The sequence below is a fragment of the Pipistrellus kuhlii genome, unplaced genomic scaffold (genome assembly GCF_014108245.1).
Source record: "Pipistrellus kuhlii isolate mPipKuh1 unplaced genomic scaffold, mPipKuh1.p scaffold_m20_p_4, whole genome shotgun sequence".
Lineage (NCBI taxonomy): Eukaryota > Metazoa > Chordata > Mammalia > Chiroptera > Vespertilionidae > Pipistrellus > Pipistrellus kuhlii.
The window spans coordinates 90,043,082-90,061,050 of NW_023425540.1; the positions used below are offsets into that span (position 1 = coordinate 90,043,082).

At 50.2% G+C, this 17,969-nt stretch overlaps 1 protein-coding gene and 1 long non-coding RNA gene across 4 annotated transcripts in view; one reads left to right on the forward strand and one right to left on the reverse strand.

Moving 5' to 3' along the window:
- Positions 1–7,534, reverse strand: part of ZNF213 (zinc finger protein 213) — a 31,207-nt gene extending 23,673 nt beyond the window's left edge. Inside the window, exons 1-6 of one of the 3 annotated variants that reach the window (XR_004982936.2) lie at positions 7,234–7,532; positions 4,800–5,306; positions 3,784–3,907; positions 3,546–3,619; positions 3,223–3,346; positions 965–1,911 (exon numbers count right to left, since the gene is read on the reverse strand). Coding sequence is in view for 2 of the 3 variants with exons in the window: in XM_036409882.2 (XP_036265775.1) it covers positions 1,253–1,911; positions 3,223–3,346; positions 3,546–3,619; positions 3,784–3,907; positions 4,800–5,198 (1,380 nt within the window). In the remaining variant the exon portion in view is untranslated. Of the gene's footprint in view, positions 1–443; positions 1,912–3,222; positions 3,347–3,545; positions 3,620–3,783; positions 3,908–4,799; positions 5,307–7,233 lie in introns of those variants that run through there. The other 2 variants (XM_045571366.1, XM_036409882.2) reach the window with 2 other exon arrangements.
- Positions 7,535–8,078: 544 nt separating this feature from the next.
- LOC118703193 lies at positions 8,079–10,559 on the forward strand. The gene is made up of 2 exons (XR_004982945.1): positions 8,079–8,757; positions 10,509–10,559. It is a non-coding gene; the product is annotated as an uncharacterized LOC118703193 (long non-coding RNA).
- Positions 10,560–17,969: the final 7,410 nt, after the last annotated feature.

The window sequence follows — 17,969 nt, forward strand, 5'->3', positions numbered from 1 at the left end:
ACTGGCACCAGCAGGAGCACACCACCACCCTGACCAGTAACCTGTCTCCCAGCCTGTTTCCCGTTTCTCCATGGGGAGAAAGGGAATGGCCTGGCAAAGACCCCGAAGTCCTGTTCAGCTGGCCGTCTCTTCCTGAACTGGCCCCAGACCGGGACAGACACTGACCACTCAGGGGGACCAGAGTCTCAGGGCTTACACCCGAGTGTCTCCCTTCTGAGCCAACCACCAGCATCAGGTGCACTACTCCTGCCGCCTCTCACCCTGCTCACTCATGCAAGATGCCCACACACATGCCCTTTGGGGCCCAGCTCACCTGGAGGCCAATGTGGCTCCACCTGGTAACCGCCCAGCACCGTGTGCGGATAGGACTGCCAGGTCAGGAGACCAAGGGATGCAGATTCTAGGCTCCCCTACCCACAGCCACCTCAAGAACAGACAGCCGAGGAGCTTTCCACGTTTATTCAAACCCTCTTTCTGCCCTTCTGGGGCAGGCGGGGCTGAGCTCCTTTGGAAGCCTGTGGTGTGTCCCTGTGAATGCCACTCTGCAGACGATGCAGACTACATGGAATGCAGTGCCTAAGGACTCAGTGACAAAGTGCTGACAGAGTGCTAGTGTTAAGTACTATAAACCCCACGTCTCTGGAGGGGAGTGTGGGAGCAGTGGGCTTCCACTGGCCCTGATCTTGGTCTGCACAGACCTCCAGTCCCTGGAGCTACCACTAACCTCGGCAGAGGATGGCTCTCGAGGGGGAAGTTGGCACAGATCAGTAGCATGTTGCCAGGATAGGGCAGTGTGGATGGGGCAGAAGTGGGGGCCAGAAAGCCCTTTTGGCCCCACGGAGGGCCCCGAGCTGCACAGATGTGGGCTGACGAGTGGTCAAAGCCTGTCCTCCGCTCTATGGGAAGGCACAGGTAGGCAGGGCAGAGGGCCTGGCCCATGGACCCAGCCAAGAAGGCAGGGAACAGGTGGACCCCGGGTCCTGCCCAAATTCTCACACTTCCCTGCTGCCTCAGTCTTTCTCCCACGCCAAGGCCACCTGCCAGGAATGTGGTGGAGCTCCGGGAAGTCAGAGGCAGGAGAAACCCCCAGAATGGCTGCGAGGTCATAGGGGATTTCCATCACTTGGTTGTGTGGACCAGGTCCTGGGGCAGAGCAGGGCAGGGCAAGGCCGTAGGGGTGGTGGCTGCAGAAGGTGGCAGCAGAGAGAGGTGGCCATCCTGCTGCTCCGTCTCCCAGAACACCCTCCAGGCCTCACCCCACGGGCTGGGCCATCTTGGCATGCAGGCTCTGGTGGGCGATGAGGTGGGCGCGCTGCTTGAAGCTCTTGTCGCACGCTCCGCAGCGGAAGGGCCGCTCGCCGGTGTGCACGCGCCGGTGGTCCAGCAGGTAGGAGCGCAGCGAGAAGCTCTTGCCGCAGTCGCTGCAGCTGAAGGGCTTCTCGCCCGTGTGGATGCGCTGGTGGTCCGCCAGGTTGGCGCTGCGGCTGAAGCTCTTGCCGCACTCGGAGCAGGAGAAGGGCTTCTGGCCCGTGTGCACGCCCCGGTGGCGCATCAGGTCCGAGGAGCTGCGAAAGCGCTTCTCGCACTCCGGGCACTTGTGCGGCTTCTCGCCCGTGTGCGTGCGCTGGTGGCGCGCCAGGTCTGAGCCCCAGCGGAAGCGCTTGCCGCACTGGCCGCAGCTGTGGGGCTTCTCGGCTGCCAGGTCCCGGAACGGGCGCCTGCAAGGGGGCGGCCGCCCCCGCCGCGGCCCCAATGCTGGCTCCAAGAGCGACCCTGGCCCGGCCTCACTCTCCCAGGGTTCGGCCTCCTTGGGGCTCCAGGCCACAGTCACATCGCTGCCCGCCTGGCCGGGGAGCGCCCTCACTGCCTCCTCCAGCGGGGATCGCCCCCTTTGGCTCTTGAGCCCCAAACCTGCAAGAGGAGGAGGTGGGCTCTTTAGTCCCATTTGGTCTGGGCTCGGAGCTGAGGCAAGGCAGAAACAGGGCTCAGTGGCAAGCGCCTTGGCTGGCAGGTTCAGAAACTCCTGGGCTGGACAGACCCGAGCCTGTTTCCTCCTCCATAAGATGGGGGCGTGATAAAAGGCCGGCAGAGAGGGCAGGGGCAGAGGCAGAGGCGAGGAGTCTGCTGATCCTGCCCCAGAGGCACTAATTATACATCTAACCAACCTATGCTTCCCTCCCATAATAGGATCCAACTCCCCTCTCTCTGAACCCTAGCAATTCAAACCTCAAAACTTAAGCAATTAAGGCAAAGTTTGTCCATGATCCAAACTCTCACTAATCATCATCAGAAACAGGACTCACAGGAGCTCAGCTACCATGTACCTCTCACTACACAAACCCTTGTCTTTTTTTGTAAACTTAAAAAAAAACACATTTTTTTTATTGGTTTCAGAGAGAAAGAGAGAAAGGGAAGGAGGTAGAGAGGGAAAGAGGGGGAGAGAGAGAGAGAGAGACATCAATGATGAGAGAATCATTGATAAGCTGCTTCCTGCACCCCCTACTGAGGATCCAGCCCAGATCTCCTGGTGCATGGGGGACCCTCAACCACTGAGCAACACCTGCTGGGCCATGCTCTTGTCCTCTAAACTCAAAAACAAAGTTGGATCCAGAGGGATCCCAACCCACCACACCGAGTCGTGTAGATTATGTGCGATGACCCCCAAGCAGAGCTCAGAAAGGTCCTGGCCTGGAGAGGGTCCAGGGAGTGTGGCCCTACTGCACAGGCCCAGGCCCTGGGGCTCAGCATGTGCTTTCACTGCAGCACCTCTCCCCAGTGCAGCCCGGAGGGCCCTGCGAACACCATTTGGACTGAGTCCCGACTCTGTCCCTTTGGTGTCCATTGACCTGAGGCTCTGGTCCCTTGTCTATAAAAAAAGAACACCTTTATGTACTGGGCGGTGAGACCCACATGAAAAAATGTCCGTCTGAGTGCTCGGCCAGTGCTAGTGTGTTGCAAGCACCCACCATATATTAATACACGTTCAAAGGCAAAGCAAAATGAACATTAACACACAAAAATAAACCAGCATGGGCTCTTGAAGACAGGCTGGAAAGCCCACTTTGGAGCTAGCTGAAAGGGAGTGAGGAGGAAGACTGAGGAATCCAGCAGGCAATGCAGCCTGCCTGGACCTTCTCTGCTGCTGGGACCCCCAAGGAGGCTACTGCCTCCAGCTCAGAGAGACCAAGGACTCCGAGGGTCCTGGCTGCACCTACTGCTTACCCACAGCAACGTTCCGGGAGTTTTCCCGCTTTATGTCCCAGAAAAGATCCCGCTGAGCAGGGTCCAGGGACCCCCATTCTTCCCGGGAGAAATAGAAGGAGATGTCTTCAAATGCCACAGGTCCCTGAAACGAGGTGAGAAATCCCGCTCAGGGATGCCTTGCTCAGGACTCCCCTGGCAGCGGAGAGGAAGAGGGCTGGGGTGGGGAACAGGATGGGCCCAAGCAGGAGCAGGATGGATGGGAGAGCCTTTGAGAAGGCGAGGCCCATTCAGAGTCATCAGTGCCAGTGGCCTCAGGGGGGACAAAGGGACTGGTGACTTACACGGATCTCAGAGGCAAAGTCGGCATTCGTTTTCTGTTTAGTACTCCCCTCTTTAGGGAGAGCAGGAAGCTGGGCTGGAAGAAAAGAACAAAGCTTCAGAGAGGCCAACTCAAGCTAGATATGAAACCCCATACACACACACACACACACACACACACACACAGGCACGCCTAAGCTTCACAGGACAAGTGCCCTTCCTGGTACCCTCAGGGCAAAGCTGGGGAAGGAGCTTACTCACCACCACGGCCCTGCTGCTCCCGGGGCGCAGGCGGCTGGTTTTGTGCCCCCGCCTTAGGGGGAGGTCCCTTGGCCTGAGATCCCTGGACCGCAGCCTTGGGTTCCACCTCCTCTGAGGGCACATCCTGTGCGGGAACCACAACATGCTCATCAGCGCTGAGACCAGGCAGGGAAGACAGAGTTTAATCCCTGGGAGGAGACACAGGACATGTCCCTCACGAGGCTGGGGTCTGGGGAGACATCAACACAGGCCCAGGAAGATCCAGAGGAGAATGTGATACCAAGCAGTGCCATGCGCCCAGGGCACTCCCTGATCAAACACAAGGCAAGAACCAGCCCCGAAGGAGAGAATCCCACAGCTATTTAGGGGTCAAGGAGGAGTGGGGGGTGTGGGGGGTGGGGGGAAGGAGGCCTCCCTGTGAAGGACAAAACCCTTACCCCAGTTACTCAGCACTTCCCCAGATGCTTCCGGTGTCAAGGGCCCAACGCCTCACAGGACAGTAGGGTTCACATGTGCAGCTCTACCTTCTCATGCCCCCTCTGGTGCGCTCACTATGCACATCCCTGTATCCCCAGGGCCTGGCCCAGAGCAGAAAATGAGTAAACATTTGCAGAGCTCGTGTGGAGCTAAAACCTGCCTTTCTGGAACATGCTTCCAAGGCCACCAAAAAGAAACCAGATTCAGCCGAATCCGGTTTGGCTCAGTGGACAGAGTGTCGGCCTACGGACTGCAAAGTCCCAGCTTTGATTCTGGTCAAGGGCATGTTCCTTCCTTGCAGGAATGTCCTTGGTGTGTTGTGTAGGAGGCAGCTGATTGATGTTTCTCTCTCAACGATGTTTCTAACTCTCTATCCCTCTCTCTGTGAAAAATCAATAAAACATATTTTTTTAAAAAAGAAACCAGATTCATTTGGACAGTGTCTTTCAGATGAGCAACGCCCGTTATGGCATGCTCCTGTGGAAGTTCTCGCTGGCTCTGCGCCCCCACTGCCCCTGGATGTAGGAAAGATCCCTCACCTGCGGCCGGGTGTTCACTGGCTGCTTCTGCAGGTCCTCCACCAAGGCAACAGCTTCCTCGCCACTCTCAGGGCCCCGCTCCCGCACCCGGGCCTGGACACCCCCGGGCAGCACGCTCAGGAACTGCTCCAGCACCAGCAGCTCCAGGATCTGCTCCTTGGTGCGCAGTTCAGGCCGCAGCCAGCGGCAGCAGAGCTCCCACAGCTGGCTGAAGGCCTCGTGGGGCCCGCCCGAGTCCCTGTAGCAGAACTGCCGGAAGCGCTGGCGGCAGGCCTCCGAGTCCCTGCTGTCCTCTTGCTGGGCGGAATCCTGATCCCAGCAGGAATCTTCCACCTTCACAATCAGAAGCCCTTCTCCCTCCCCAGGGGCCTGGTCCTGAGGCTCCAAGGGGGCTGCCATTCTCCTGGACTAAGGCTCAGGGTTGGTGGGCCTCAACCCAGGAGCCTGCCCTTCAGTCTCCCAGAGGGACTCCCTGTGGCAACTGGGCCAGCATCTGGACACACGCGCCTAGGGAAAGAGCAAAACAGCAGGAGGGAAGAAGGCACATGAGCAAAACCAGTCTGGAGGGGCATCCAGGGGCTTTTGTAGGTTCTCCTGTAATGCCGTGCTCTCCCCCTACCAATACAGGCCTATAGCCCCTTATCCTCAGCTCTGAAGACCAAACCCCCAGGTTTATACCATCTGGCCTCCTCATCTGAGCATGTTTGTATTCTCCCTGTATCCCACTTAGTGTAAATGTTCATATATTTTACAGCAGAAATATTCACATATTTCAGTTTGTAAAAATCCATCAAACTGTTCTTAGAATGTCTATTTCTGTATGTGTATTATGGTTCAATAAATAAAATAAAAAAATTAACAGCCCTAACCGGTTTGGCTCAGTGGATAGAGCTTCGGCCTGTGGACTGAAGGGTCCCAGGTTCGATTCCGGTCAAGGGTATATCCCCAATAGGAGGTGTGCAGGAGGCAGCTGATCAATGTTTCTCTCTCATCGATGTTTCTGACTATCCCTCTCCCTTCCTCTCTGTAAAATATCAATAAAATATATATTTTTTAATTTAATAGGTTTGATTGAGTGTTGCCCTAGATTCTGCTGGCAGGGGTTACTTGATATACTACTTGTACTGTATTATCTTTTTGAAATTTAAAAACTTCTGAATTCCAAACATCGTCTGGTCCAGGGGTGTCAGCAATGGGCTCACAGACATCATTCTAAGCCAGTGTTTCCCAAACTTTTGACATATGTGCACCCCTTCTATAATTTTCGTAACGCTGAGTACCCCTCGTACTATGAAAACGTAGAATTAGGTGCAGCTAAGCACAGTGCGTGCATATCCCCACCAAACTCCAGTGCAACGCGTACCCCCACCAGACTCTTCCCGAACCCCTGGGGGTACGCATATCATACTTTGGGAAACAAAGTGGACCTAAGCCATTAATCCACAGGTATGTATGAATGTATGTATGACATGTTATGCCTTACATTGCCATACAAGTCTTGAAAGAGTGTATTTTAGAACTTAGGTTTTTTGTTTCAATAAAGAAGTGATACCAACCATTGTAATGAAAGGGGGAAAGGATTAACCAAACAGAATACATAACTCTCCATTCGACAATGCAGTGCATCCTCCATTAAGTCACATAACTTCCCAGACCTTTCCCTAAAGTACTAATACATTTACTAAAAAGTACTTCTAGCCTAGACCGGTTTGGCTCAATGGGTAGAGCATCGGCTTGGGGACTGAAGGGTCCCGGGTTCGATTCCGGTCAAGGGCACGTACCTTGGTTGCAGGCACATCCCCAGTAGGGGGTGTGCAAGAGGCAGCTGATCAATGACTCTCTCTCATCGATGTTTCTAACTCTCTGTCTCTCTCCCTTCCTCTCTGTACAAAATCAATAAAAATATATTAAAAATAAAAAAATAAAAAGTACTTCTAGAAACGGAAAGTGTTTTGTGTGTGTGTTCACATAATGAGGTCTTATTGCACAGACTATTTTGTAATATGCTTTTCCACTTAACCTCTTCATTCGCCACTCGGGAAGATTTGGAGGTATGGACATACTCCCGTTTCTGAACCCTTACCCCAGGGAGGCATTCAGGTTGGTTCCAGTTCTTTTCTCTACGGCATACTGAGTACTTTATTCTGTCTTTTTAAATTATTTATTTATTTATTAGAGAGGATGGAAGAGAGAGAACCATGGGTGTGTTGTTCCACTTGTTTATGCATTCATTGGTTGCTTGACTGCGACCTGACCCGGGATCAAACCCGCAACGTTGGCGTGTCAGGGGGACGCCAACCAAACCAACCGAGCACTCCGGCAGGGCAAGCGCGTTACTCTTGTACTTCTCACAACTCCCCTGACAGGTACGCGCTCCACCCCGTCCTCCAGGGACCGAGGAGGAGGCTCCGCTCGGAGAGGGCGAGGGACTCACCAGGGTGGCTCAGCAGGACGCGGCAGGCGGGAACGCGGGCCGCCGGAGTCCCGTGCTGGATCCCCGGCAGCCTCGCCTGCGCGGAGCTGCGAGGCGGCGGGGCGGGCAGTGAGGGCGGGCGCCCGGGTTCCACCCCCCCTCCCCCAGCCCTTCTCAGAGGTGCACGCCCCCTTCGGCTTCTGCCCCACCCGCGGGGGGACCCGAGCTCCACCTGCGAGCCCAGCAGCCCAGGTCACACGTCCCGTCCCGGGGCCACACCTCCCACAGCCGCCTGGCGTTCCCAGGTCCGCTAGATTCTGGCACCGGAAGTCCGCGCGGAGCTCGCCGGGAAACGGCACGGCGCACGCGCAGCTCTAAGTACTCGGAACTACATCCCCCACAAGGCCGTTGGTCAGTGAGTCTGTTGGCCTCCACCGACGGCCAATGAACGGAGAGAGTTACCTCGCGCATCGACACCCAAGGCCAAGGGATGTGCTCTGCGTCTAGACTGGGGTAGTCCTTAGGCCAGTGTTTCTCAAACTTCTCTCATGATGAGAATCACCTGGTGGAATTGTTAAACTACAGATTCCTGGATCCCAACTAAGTGCTAAACTAGAATTTTTGGGAACATATAGGTAAAATTGTATACTTAACTAGTGATACAATTTTACCTATATGCTCCCCAAAATTCTAGTTAAGTATACAATTAGCACTAGTTAATAGTGCTATTAGTTAAGTATACAATTTTACCTACATGTTCTCAAAAATTCTAGTTTAGCACTTCTTAGTTGGGATTCAGGAATTTGTATTTTAACAATTCCACCAGGTGATTCTCATCATGAGAGAAGTTTGGGAAACACTGCTCTACGCTAATCCTTCAGACTTCTCAGCTCTGCGGACTCCTGAGGAGCGTGGAGCTTTCTAGGAAATGCAGTGAGGGGCGCAGAGCCTCCTGCGGCTCTTCTCTGCCCCCGAGGGTCGGCCAGAGTTGGCGTACAGGACTCGGCAGGCGGTGACTCTGGCCTCAGAAAGCCCCGCGCTCTCCCACCAGCAGCTTCGTCTCTGGGGCGGCGGGGATCCGGGGCCAGGGAGAAGCTAGAGCAGGTGGGCCGGGCCGTATCCGGGAACCTGTGGGTTCTCCTTTCCACGGGTTTGGACCTGCTCCCACACTCTCTACTTACTCCTCGACCTGGAGATCTGAGGCTCCAGATCTTTCTCTGAAATAGAAAAGGCTTTCTTGTTTTGATTATGCATGCTTAGTGTGGAAAAGAAAACATGGAAAATAATAAAGGTATGGAGATCCACAAGGTTAGCTCCGTCGCTTTGCTCAAATGGCTTTCCTTAACTCTGTATAATCAGCACCTACACACACACACCGCTCGGGCTCTGCCCAGCCTTCTTTTTCTTCCTTTTATTCAATACCTGACATATTTGTGTAATACCGTCTCTTGACTACAAGCTCCATGAGGTCACACTATTTTCATTGCCCTAATACTCCCAGCATCGAGAATTGTTTCTGACACAATATTTGTTGAATAACTAAAGGTTTAAAATATTTCTTTTTTTTTTTTCGGTTGATCTTTTTGTTTATTTGTTTGTTTGTTTTTTAAATAAATCTTTATTGTTCAGATTATTACAAATGTGATCCTCTTCCCCCCCTCAATTGCTCCCCTTCACCAGTTCCCACCCCACCCTCTGTCCTTTCCCCATCCCCCATTGTCCTCATCCATAGGTGCACAGTTTTTGTTCAGTCTCTTCACGCACCCCTACTCCCCTTTTCCCTGAGAATCGTCAGTCCACTCCCCTTCCATACCTCTGATTCTATTATATTCACCAGTTAATATTGTTCATCAGATTTTTAAATTCCCTTGGTTTTTAGATTCACTTGTTGATAGCTACGTATTTGTTGATCATAATTTTTATCTTTATCTTCTTCCTCTTCCTAAATAACCTCCTTCAGCAATTCATATAATTCTGGTTTGGTGGTGGTGAACTCTTTTAGCTTTTTTTTATTTGTGAAGCTCTTTATCTGGCCTTCGATTCTGAGTGATAGCTTTGCTGGGTAGATTATTTTTGGCTGTAGGTTCTTGTTATTCATCACCTTGAATATTTCTTGCCATTCCCGTCTGGCCTGCATGGTTTCTGTTGAGAAATCAGCTGACAATCTTATGGGTGCTCCTTTATAGGTCACTACCTGCTTTTCTCTTGCTGCTTTTAATATTCTCTCTTTGTCTTTTGCTCTTGGAATTTTAATTATGATATGTCTTGGTGTGGTCCTCCTTGGATTCCTTTTGTTTGGGGTTCTGCGGGCTTCCTGGACTTGTAAGTCTATTTCTTTCCCCAGGTGGGGGAAGTTTTCTGTCACTATTTCTTCTAGTACTCTTTCGGTATCTTGCGCTCTCTCTTCTGGAATCCCCATAATTCTGATGTTGGTTCGCTTGAAATTGTCCCAGAGGTTTCTTACACTATCTTCAACTTTCTGGATTCTCTTATCTTCTCCCTTCTGCAGAGGAGTGTCCTCTGGCTCTTTGTGTTCTAAATCTTTGTCTTGATTCTTGCGATCTTCCAGTCTGTTTTTAGGACTTTGTATAATATTTTTTATTTCAGACAATGTTTTCTTCATTTCTTGTTGATCCCTTATTATTTCTAGTTGCTCCCTTTTCATATCCTCATAGGTCTCATTTATTTTATCGGCCTTTTTTAGTATATTGTTGAATAACCTTATAACTGTAGTTTTGAACTCAATGTCCAATCTTTTCTTTTCCTCCATCTCCTTCCTTTGTGTCCTTCTTCTTGTCTGCATTTTAGTTGTTTCCTTGATTTGATGGAATAGCTTTGTGTGCTATGTGTTCTGGTAGAGCCCAGTAGCACAGCCTTCCCAGTTACCTGCAGTGGACAGTCTTGGTGTAGCCCTTTGTGAGCTGTGTGTGCAGTCTTGTTGTTAAGCCTTGCTTATTGTTGGTATCACTGGGAAGCGTTGATCTCCAAGCCAATTGGCTGTGAGGATCAGCAGTGTCTCAGCTAGGAGGGTTTCCGTACTCTGCTTGAATAGGGCGGGGTCTCGGGGTGGCGCAGACAATCTTTGGTTCCCTGTCAGTCTCGCCTTAGAAAAGTCCTTCACAGTTCCTGAGGTTCAGCGTGCCTTCTCTCTCCTTCCCAGATGGCAGAGCTTCCTCTCAGCCAGCCGTCTGGCGCTTCAAGGCAATGCCTCCCCTGTTTTTCAGTTCTAAATTCAAATTTGTTGTGGTAGGCTGCATTCGGATGTCTACCCTATGCCGCCATCTTGGTTTCTCCAGGTTTAAAATATTTCTAATAGAGCCATTCAGAAATAAACATTGTTAATAGTTAAATCTGTTCTTACAGTTCTACATCTACACGAATGTTTAAATATAAATCTGGAATAATTTGCTCAGGCCAGTGGCTCAGTTGGTTGGAGCGTGAGCCTGTGTACCAAAAAGTTTGTGGGCTGGTTTCCGGTCAGGGCACATAACCTAGGTTTTAAGTTTGATCCCCAGTTCAGGCACATATGGGAGGAAACTAATGGATGTTTCTCTCACATCAGTGTTCTTCTTGCTCTCTTTCTCTCTCTCTCTCTAAACAAAAAACATCCTCAGGTGAGGATAAATCTGGAATCATTTTATATAAGTAATCTTTTGTCGTTTTTTGTTTTTTCCTTTTTATTGAATCTATGGGGTTAACACAGGTTACTAAAATTATACAGGTTTCAGGTGCACAGCTCCATAATACATCATCTGTACACTGCATTGTGTGCTCACCATCCCAAGTCTTCCATCACCATTTACTCCCCCATGCCCTCCTCACCTCTCCCTCTCCCCAAGTAATGTTTTGTTGACTGAAAAGTCTATCAGATAATTTTTCCATATCAGCATTTATAAATAAAATAATGCACCTGTTTTTCTAGCTGCATATTATTCCATAGCATGAAAGGTGTATATTTTATTTAAAGCCCCTCTTACTCTTGGGCATTTAGTTTCCATTTTTTCTGTATTTCTACATACACTTTGCTGCAGTCCCTTGAGGAACTTGCTGGAAGACATGAACCAAGGCTGTTCTATCAAACAACTTACGTGATGTTACTGGGTTCCCCTCCCTCCACTGGCCTCATTGGAAAAGGACAAGGGGAAGCAGAAACTTGCAAGTCCCCCTTTTCCAAGAATGGCCTTATAGTGTTCTACCAACGCCCTCTAGTGGCAAAAACTGACGAGCAAAGGAGAAACGTCTGCAGCAGCGTTTTTCAACCGCTAGTGTGCCGCGAGATGTTGCCTGGTGTGCCGTAGGTGCAGACAAGACAAGAATTTTATAATTTTTCACTATTTTGTTTACTTAATATTTCATAATAAAGTAATTATAAAATACTTTCTTTGTGTTTATTTGATTCCTATTCAAGAGAATTACTTTATATATAGTTAATATAGGCACAGAGTTAAATTTTTTAACATTTTCTAATGGTGGTGTGCCTCGTGATTTTTTTCATGAAACAAGTGTGCCTTTGCCCAAAAAAGGTTGAAAAACACTGGTCTACAGGATCCAGGCGGCTTCAGTATCACAAAGGACAAAGTGAGTGTACTGGGGGCTGACAGACAAAGTAATAACTAGCTCACCTACCATATATTCTATTGGAAATTGCAGGTAGATGATACATTATTTTCACACAGGTATATAAAATTGACAAGCTAATTGAACCTTCTTTTCCTTCTGACAGTATTTTATTTTTCTAGCTAGAAAATATAATCTATAATAAAAAAGTAATTTATTTCCAAAAAATTACATTCATTTCCAGAATTTATATACATTATTTTCTTAGTATTATAGCATTGTCCAGGACTCCCTAAACTATGTTAGGGCAGCAGACATCATTCTCTGGGCTCATTAAAATACTTCTAATGATATACAATTGTCTATTGTTTGTCTCTTATACCCATGCTCTTATTAAGCAACATCTATTCTCATTTGTAGCAGAAAGACTACTAGTTGTTCTCTATATCAGTTTTCCCCTTCTATAGTAAGAATTTTTAGATGGCTCATGGCCATTTAGAAAGAAAAGTATATTTTCCAAGCCTCTCATGTAGCTAAGTATGGCCATGTAAATAAAGTGAAACCAATGAGATGTGAGTAGATGTGAGGTATGCATCGTATTGGAAAAGGATAGATCATGTCCCTAGTCTCTTTTACCCAACTGCTAGCAGGAATTTGGACATAGTGGCATGGACCTTGCAAATCAGAGAAACATCCAGAGGTGTCAAAGCAATAAGATGGACGGTGCCTGGGTTCCTGGTGACTGTGGAGCCACCAAACTAGGCCTGGACTTATACTCAGGAAGGTAATGTGAGAGAGAAAGAGATACCAAGTTTAAGCCACTGTTGTTTTGGATCTCTATTACAACCAGAATGTATACCTTATCTAGCACTACTGCCTACTAAGAGTTCTTTCATGAAAAAGAAAGCCTGGCCAATGTGGCTCAATGGTCGAGTGTCAACCCACAAATCAGGAAGTTGCAGTTGTGGGCTAGATTCCCCATTGGGGGTGTGCTGGCGGTGGCCGATCAGTGATTCTCTCTCGTCATTGATGTCTCTAGCTCTCCCTCTCCCTTCCTCTCTCTGAAATCAATAGAAACATATGTAAGAGGGGGGGGGGATAGCCCTGGCCAGAGTGGCTCGGTTGGTTGGGTGTCATCGTGAGCATCGAAAGGTTGCAGGGTTTGATTCCTGGTCAGGGCACATGTCTGGGTTGCAGGCTTGATCCCTGGTGGGGGGCCTGCAAAAGGCAGCCAATCAATGTTTCACCCTCACATTGATTCTCTCTCCCTCTTCTCCTCTGTGTTTTTAAAATTTAAAAAGTGTTTTTAAATTTCAAAATCAACATGTATATTTAAATCCATGGTTTGAGATCCCAAGATAGCACTTTTTTAAAAAAGGTATCTCAGTCCAGTTTTCTTTTTTCTCTTTCTTTTTTTAAATATATTTTATTGATTATTATTATTAATTAATTAATTTATTTATTTTTTTACAGAGAGGGAGGAAAAGGGATAGAGAATTAGAAACATCAATGAGAGAGAAACATTGATCAGCCGCCTCCTGCACATCCCCTATTACTGGGGATGTGCCCGCAACCAAGGTACATGCCCTTGACCGGAATCTAACCTGGGACCCTTTGGTCTGCACCCAACTCTCTATCATCCACTGAGCCAAACCGGTTTCGGCCAAGATGGCACTTTTATTTTTATTTATTTATTTATTTTTAAATATATTTTATTGATTTTGTACAGAGAGGAAGGGAGAGAGATAGTTAGAAACATCGATGAGAGAGAGTCATCGATCAGTTGCCTCTTGCACACCCCCTACTGGGGATATGCCCACAACCAAGGTACATGCCCTTGACCGGAATCGAACCCGGGTCCCTTCAGTCCCCAAGCCAATGCTCTATCCATTGAGCTAAACAGGTCCCGGCCAAGATGGCACTTTTAACGGTGGTGGAGTAGCAACAGGTTAGGAGTCTGAATCTCTTTTGACTTTGATTAGGGCTCCCACTCCAGTCTTGCCATAGGCTGCCTACCTCTGGCCCACCTCCAGACATTATCTTGAGAAATACCCTTCAGTCTCATTTAAGACCCTGATATTTTTGAGTCTTCTCTGTTATTTGGAGTTGAACTGAATCCTGACGACCTCATAGGGTCATTGTTTATATATATATATATAATTATTAATTTTTTACAGAGAGGAAGAGAGAGAGTTAGAAACATCGATGAGAGAGGGACATCGATCAGCTGCCTCTTGCACACCCCCCACTGGAGATGTGCCCGCAACCAAGGTACATGCCCCCGACCGGAATCGAACCTGGGACCTTTCAGTCCGCAGGCCGATGCTCTATCCACTGAGCCAAATCGGTCTCGGCCTCATAGGGTCATTGTAAGGATTACATAAATGAGAGTATACAAGTAGACGAGTATTAACTCAACACACAGTAAATGCTCAATAAAGAGTGGTTAGTCTCAGGGAGTTACCATCACCAGAAACTTGCCAGGAGCATAGAGTACCTGAGAAGCTGCAGGAGTCAGAACCCCTGGGCATCTTTTCCACTTTCCCCTGAAGATTTCAGCCCAACTTGCTCTGGTGGGTGGCCTGTTCCATTGTCTTAATCTTCATGGCTGGCCGTGAGCTTTATGCGTTGAGAACAGAAAAACTGGAGTGCTCCAGGAGGTGAGCGAGTGGCAGGTTCCCGAGTGCTGCATTTGGAACCCAGACAGGAAGGCTGCCTGACCCATGTCACAGGCTGGACCAGGAACGTGAGCACGAGGAAGGCCGGACCATCCTCTAACCTCCCGTTCTCCACCATCCAGGCAACACCAGGGAGAAGCCTCGGGCCACACCCTTCACCAGTCTCTCTTCTCTGGCTTCCCCTCCTTCTCACCAGGGTTGTCATTTCACCTCATGAAACGCCGGTCTCTTCTTGGCAGGGCCTTGATTTTGTTGGCTTCATTTTGTTTTCCTAGCTTGGAGGGTCTGCCCCCAAATTCTTATACAACAGCTTCTTGTCATTCTTCAAGTCTTAGCTTAAATGTTCCCTCCTTGCATGCGCCTTTCCTATCAGTTGCTAGCATCCTCCATTGCTTCACCTGTCCTTTCTTTCTGGCATTTATCACTACTGAAATTAATGTAGTATCTGCTTGCCAGTCTCCTCCACCAGGACCAACCCCATGAGCGCAAGGATCTTGTGTGGCCTTTTCATCGCTTATTCCTTGCCATTTAGCAAAGAATCCAGAATGCATTCATCTCATATTTAAAAATATGAATGAGTGAATGCAGCAAAGACCCTAGTTAATGTTTTCCCGCTTTTTCCTGCCCCCTCACCTCGCACCGGAGTCCTCAGTTTACCCACCCCCGCCCGAAAGGTCCCTTCTTGGGCAGGATTTCCCTGCCTGGCGCCATGGAAGAGTCAGCCAGCTTCAAGGTTGGATGTGGCCACCAGGGTCGGGCTCCCTGGGTCTTGGGGTAACAAGCAGGTGATGGGGGGCTCGAGCACGATGCCGGAAGTGGCCCTGGCCCTCCTAGGACAGCAGGAGGCTCGGTATCTCTGTGGTAGGCCCGAGGCCGGCCCTGAAGGCTCTGGGGCTGGCTGCGAAACCAGGAGTCCAGCCCCCAGCAGTTGGTTCCTTTTGCAACCGATGCCGGACTGAAGGGAAGGGGCAAGTTTCAAAATCGAGAGCGTCAGGCCCTAGCCGTGGGCTCAGTAGTTGGAGCCTCCGTCTTCCTCGTCCTTTGATTCCCGGTCACGGGTTGCAGGTGGGGGCATGTGCGGGAGGCAACCAATCGATGCTTCTCTCTTCTCTCTCTTTCTCTCTCTCTCTCTCTCTCTCTCTCTTTCTCTCTCTCTCTCTCTCTCTCTCTCTCTCTCTCTCTCTCTCTCTCTCTCTCTCCCTCCCTCCCTCCCTCCCTCCCTTCTTCCTTTCCACTCTCTCTAAAGATCAATGGGAAAAATATTCTTAGGTGAGGACCAACGAAGAAATCCAGAGCGTGGGGTCAGTTGCCCTAGCAACCCGCTGTGGCTTGCGGGCGCGGGGAAAACAACCACACAACGGTCCGCTCTTGAGAATGTCAGCCGTGATTGGCCGGTTTTCCTCGTGCCCGCCTCTCTCTCCGCCTACGCACTTGATTGGCTAAAGGCAGGAGAGGCGGGGCCTTCCGAGGCCAGTCCTCCTTGCAGGGAGGATCCCAGTGGTCGGCTCCCCGGCTCCCGAGACCCCGGCGGGTTTCCAGACCCCGACGTTGTGCCCAGGCCGTGGACCACGCGCCAGCCAGGACCTGTGTGATCCTGTGGCCGCCCAGGAGGAGGGTAGAGAGCCCAGAGGAAATGCTCTCCCTTCCCTTCGCCCTCCCGAAGGCGCAGGTGTAGGCCAATAGTGCGTAACCTAACCAGGTTGGGTTCTGCAGTGCCCTGAAGCTGGCATGGCAGGTGTGAGAAGCAAACCCCATCGCTACCCACACCCTGGTGTCCCCTCACCCCCGCCCGCTACCTCAGTGTCACTCCCTAACTCACCAAACCACCAGCACCCTTCACCCTAACATTCTAGGCCCTTCTACGATGCCCCAGCTACCTCCTCTCTCTTAGCTGCTCTTGTCAAATAGTTTCCAAACCGCCAAGTTCCACGCTTAGAATGCACTTGCCTGGCCTAGAATGCACCTGCCTGGCCGGTGCCAGAATGGTGATCTGTGGATGGACTTCAGGAAGGAAGGGAGAGCCAGGCGGGTCTTGGAATCACATCTCTGCCTCACACTATGAAAAGGGGAGACAGTTTCTCCTGGATACGGTGGTCTCTGAGCTTTTCATAGGCCAGAGTGAAATTTCTGACTCACCCAACAGACCTCCGAGTGGTTCAAGTCCTGACACCCCGGCTGTGCAGCCCAAGCAAATAGCCTCTGTGCAAATGAATATTCTGTGCTAAGCCTGTGCCCAGTGCTGACAGCTCCCAGTGTCCTTTTAAGTTGTCTTCTCATTTCTGTCTCCCCCCTGCATTAGAAAGCAAGCTCCCGGGACAGCAAGCCTGCTTTGTGTGCGTGAGCGCCGTCAGCCCCTCACGCTGAGCCAAGCAGAGAAATCCCATTTCTGGCTGGGACTGGAGCCATGAAGGCAAGCTGAAGGGAGGAAACTTTCTTTCTCACCAGGCCTGCCAGCAACTTATCCCTAGATCCCACCGAGGCCTCCCAGTCCTGCCTGGGCTCCTGTCAGCAGCAGCTTCCAGGCATCCCAATGATTATATGCTCCTCCCTCCCCCATCTCCAGCTGAGTCCAGCAGCCCAGAAGGTCAAGTCCACTCTCTTACTCTTCTTAGACGGCCCTGCCTCGTAATATCATGCATTAATTAGTCAATAGCTGTTGGGGTGCGTGGAAATAGGGGTATTCTTTACCTGGTAAAAGCCCTGGCCCTGAATCCAGCTTTCAGCTCTCCAGTTGTATGGCTTTGGGGAAGTTAGCCTTTTCTCCCAGCCTCCATTTCCTCATCTATAAACCTGGGATAAGCCATAGCCAGTTTGGCTCAGTGGATAGAGCATCAGCCTGCAGACTGAAAGGTCCTGGCTTCAATTCTGGTTGGGGGCACATGTCTTGAGTTGTGGGCTCGATTCCCAGTGTGGGACATGCAGGAAGCAGCCAATCGGTGATTCTCTCTCATCACTGATGTTTGTCTCTCTTTTCTCCTCTCTTCCTCTCGGAAATAAATTTTAAAAAGTAATGTTAAAAAAACGAACTGGGATAAAACCCACTCCTCAGTGTTGTGGAGAAGAGGTGACATATATATAGTACTTGGTCCCAGGCCTGGCAGGGCAGCTGCTCAACAACGGGCAGCTATTATTACTATCCCAGTCTGCCATCCCTTAGGAGCTGGGAGCCAGCCAGGGCTGAGCCACCTGCTGGCTCCATGATCCACAGAGACAGGTGGGTCTCAGTGGCCTCTGATGCAGTCATCAAGGTCAGAACTGCATGTTATCTTAAAGCCAAGTTGCAAATCTTGGATAATAAGCAGGCTGAGCCCAGCCCTCCCAGGAAACATAGTAGAGAATGGGAAACAAACAGAAGCAAAAAACTAGAAGGCCAGGAGTAAGATAACCAGGCATAGGTGAGTACGGCAAACTATAAAGGACATGTGTGAAGAGGCCAAGGAGGGGAGAAGCAGCCCCGGAAGGAACTAGGAGGGACAGTAGTCCCTGTAAGTGAGGATTTCATATGAATTACCACTAGACCCC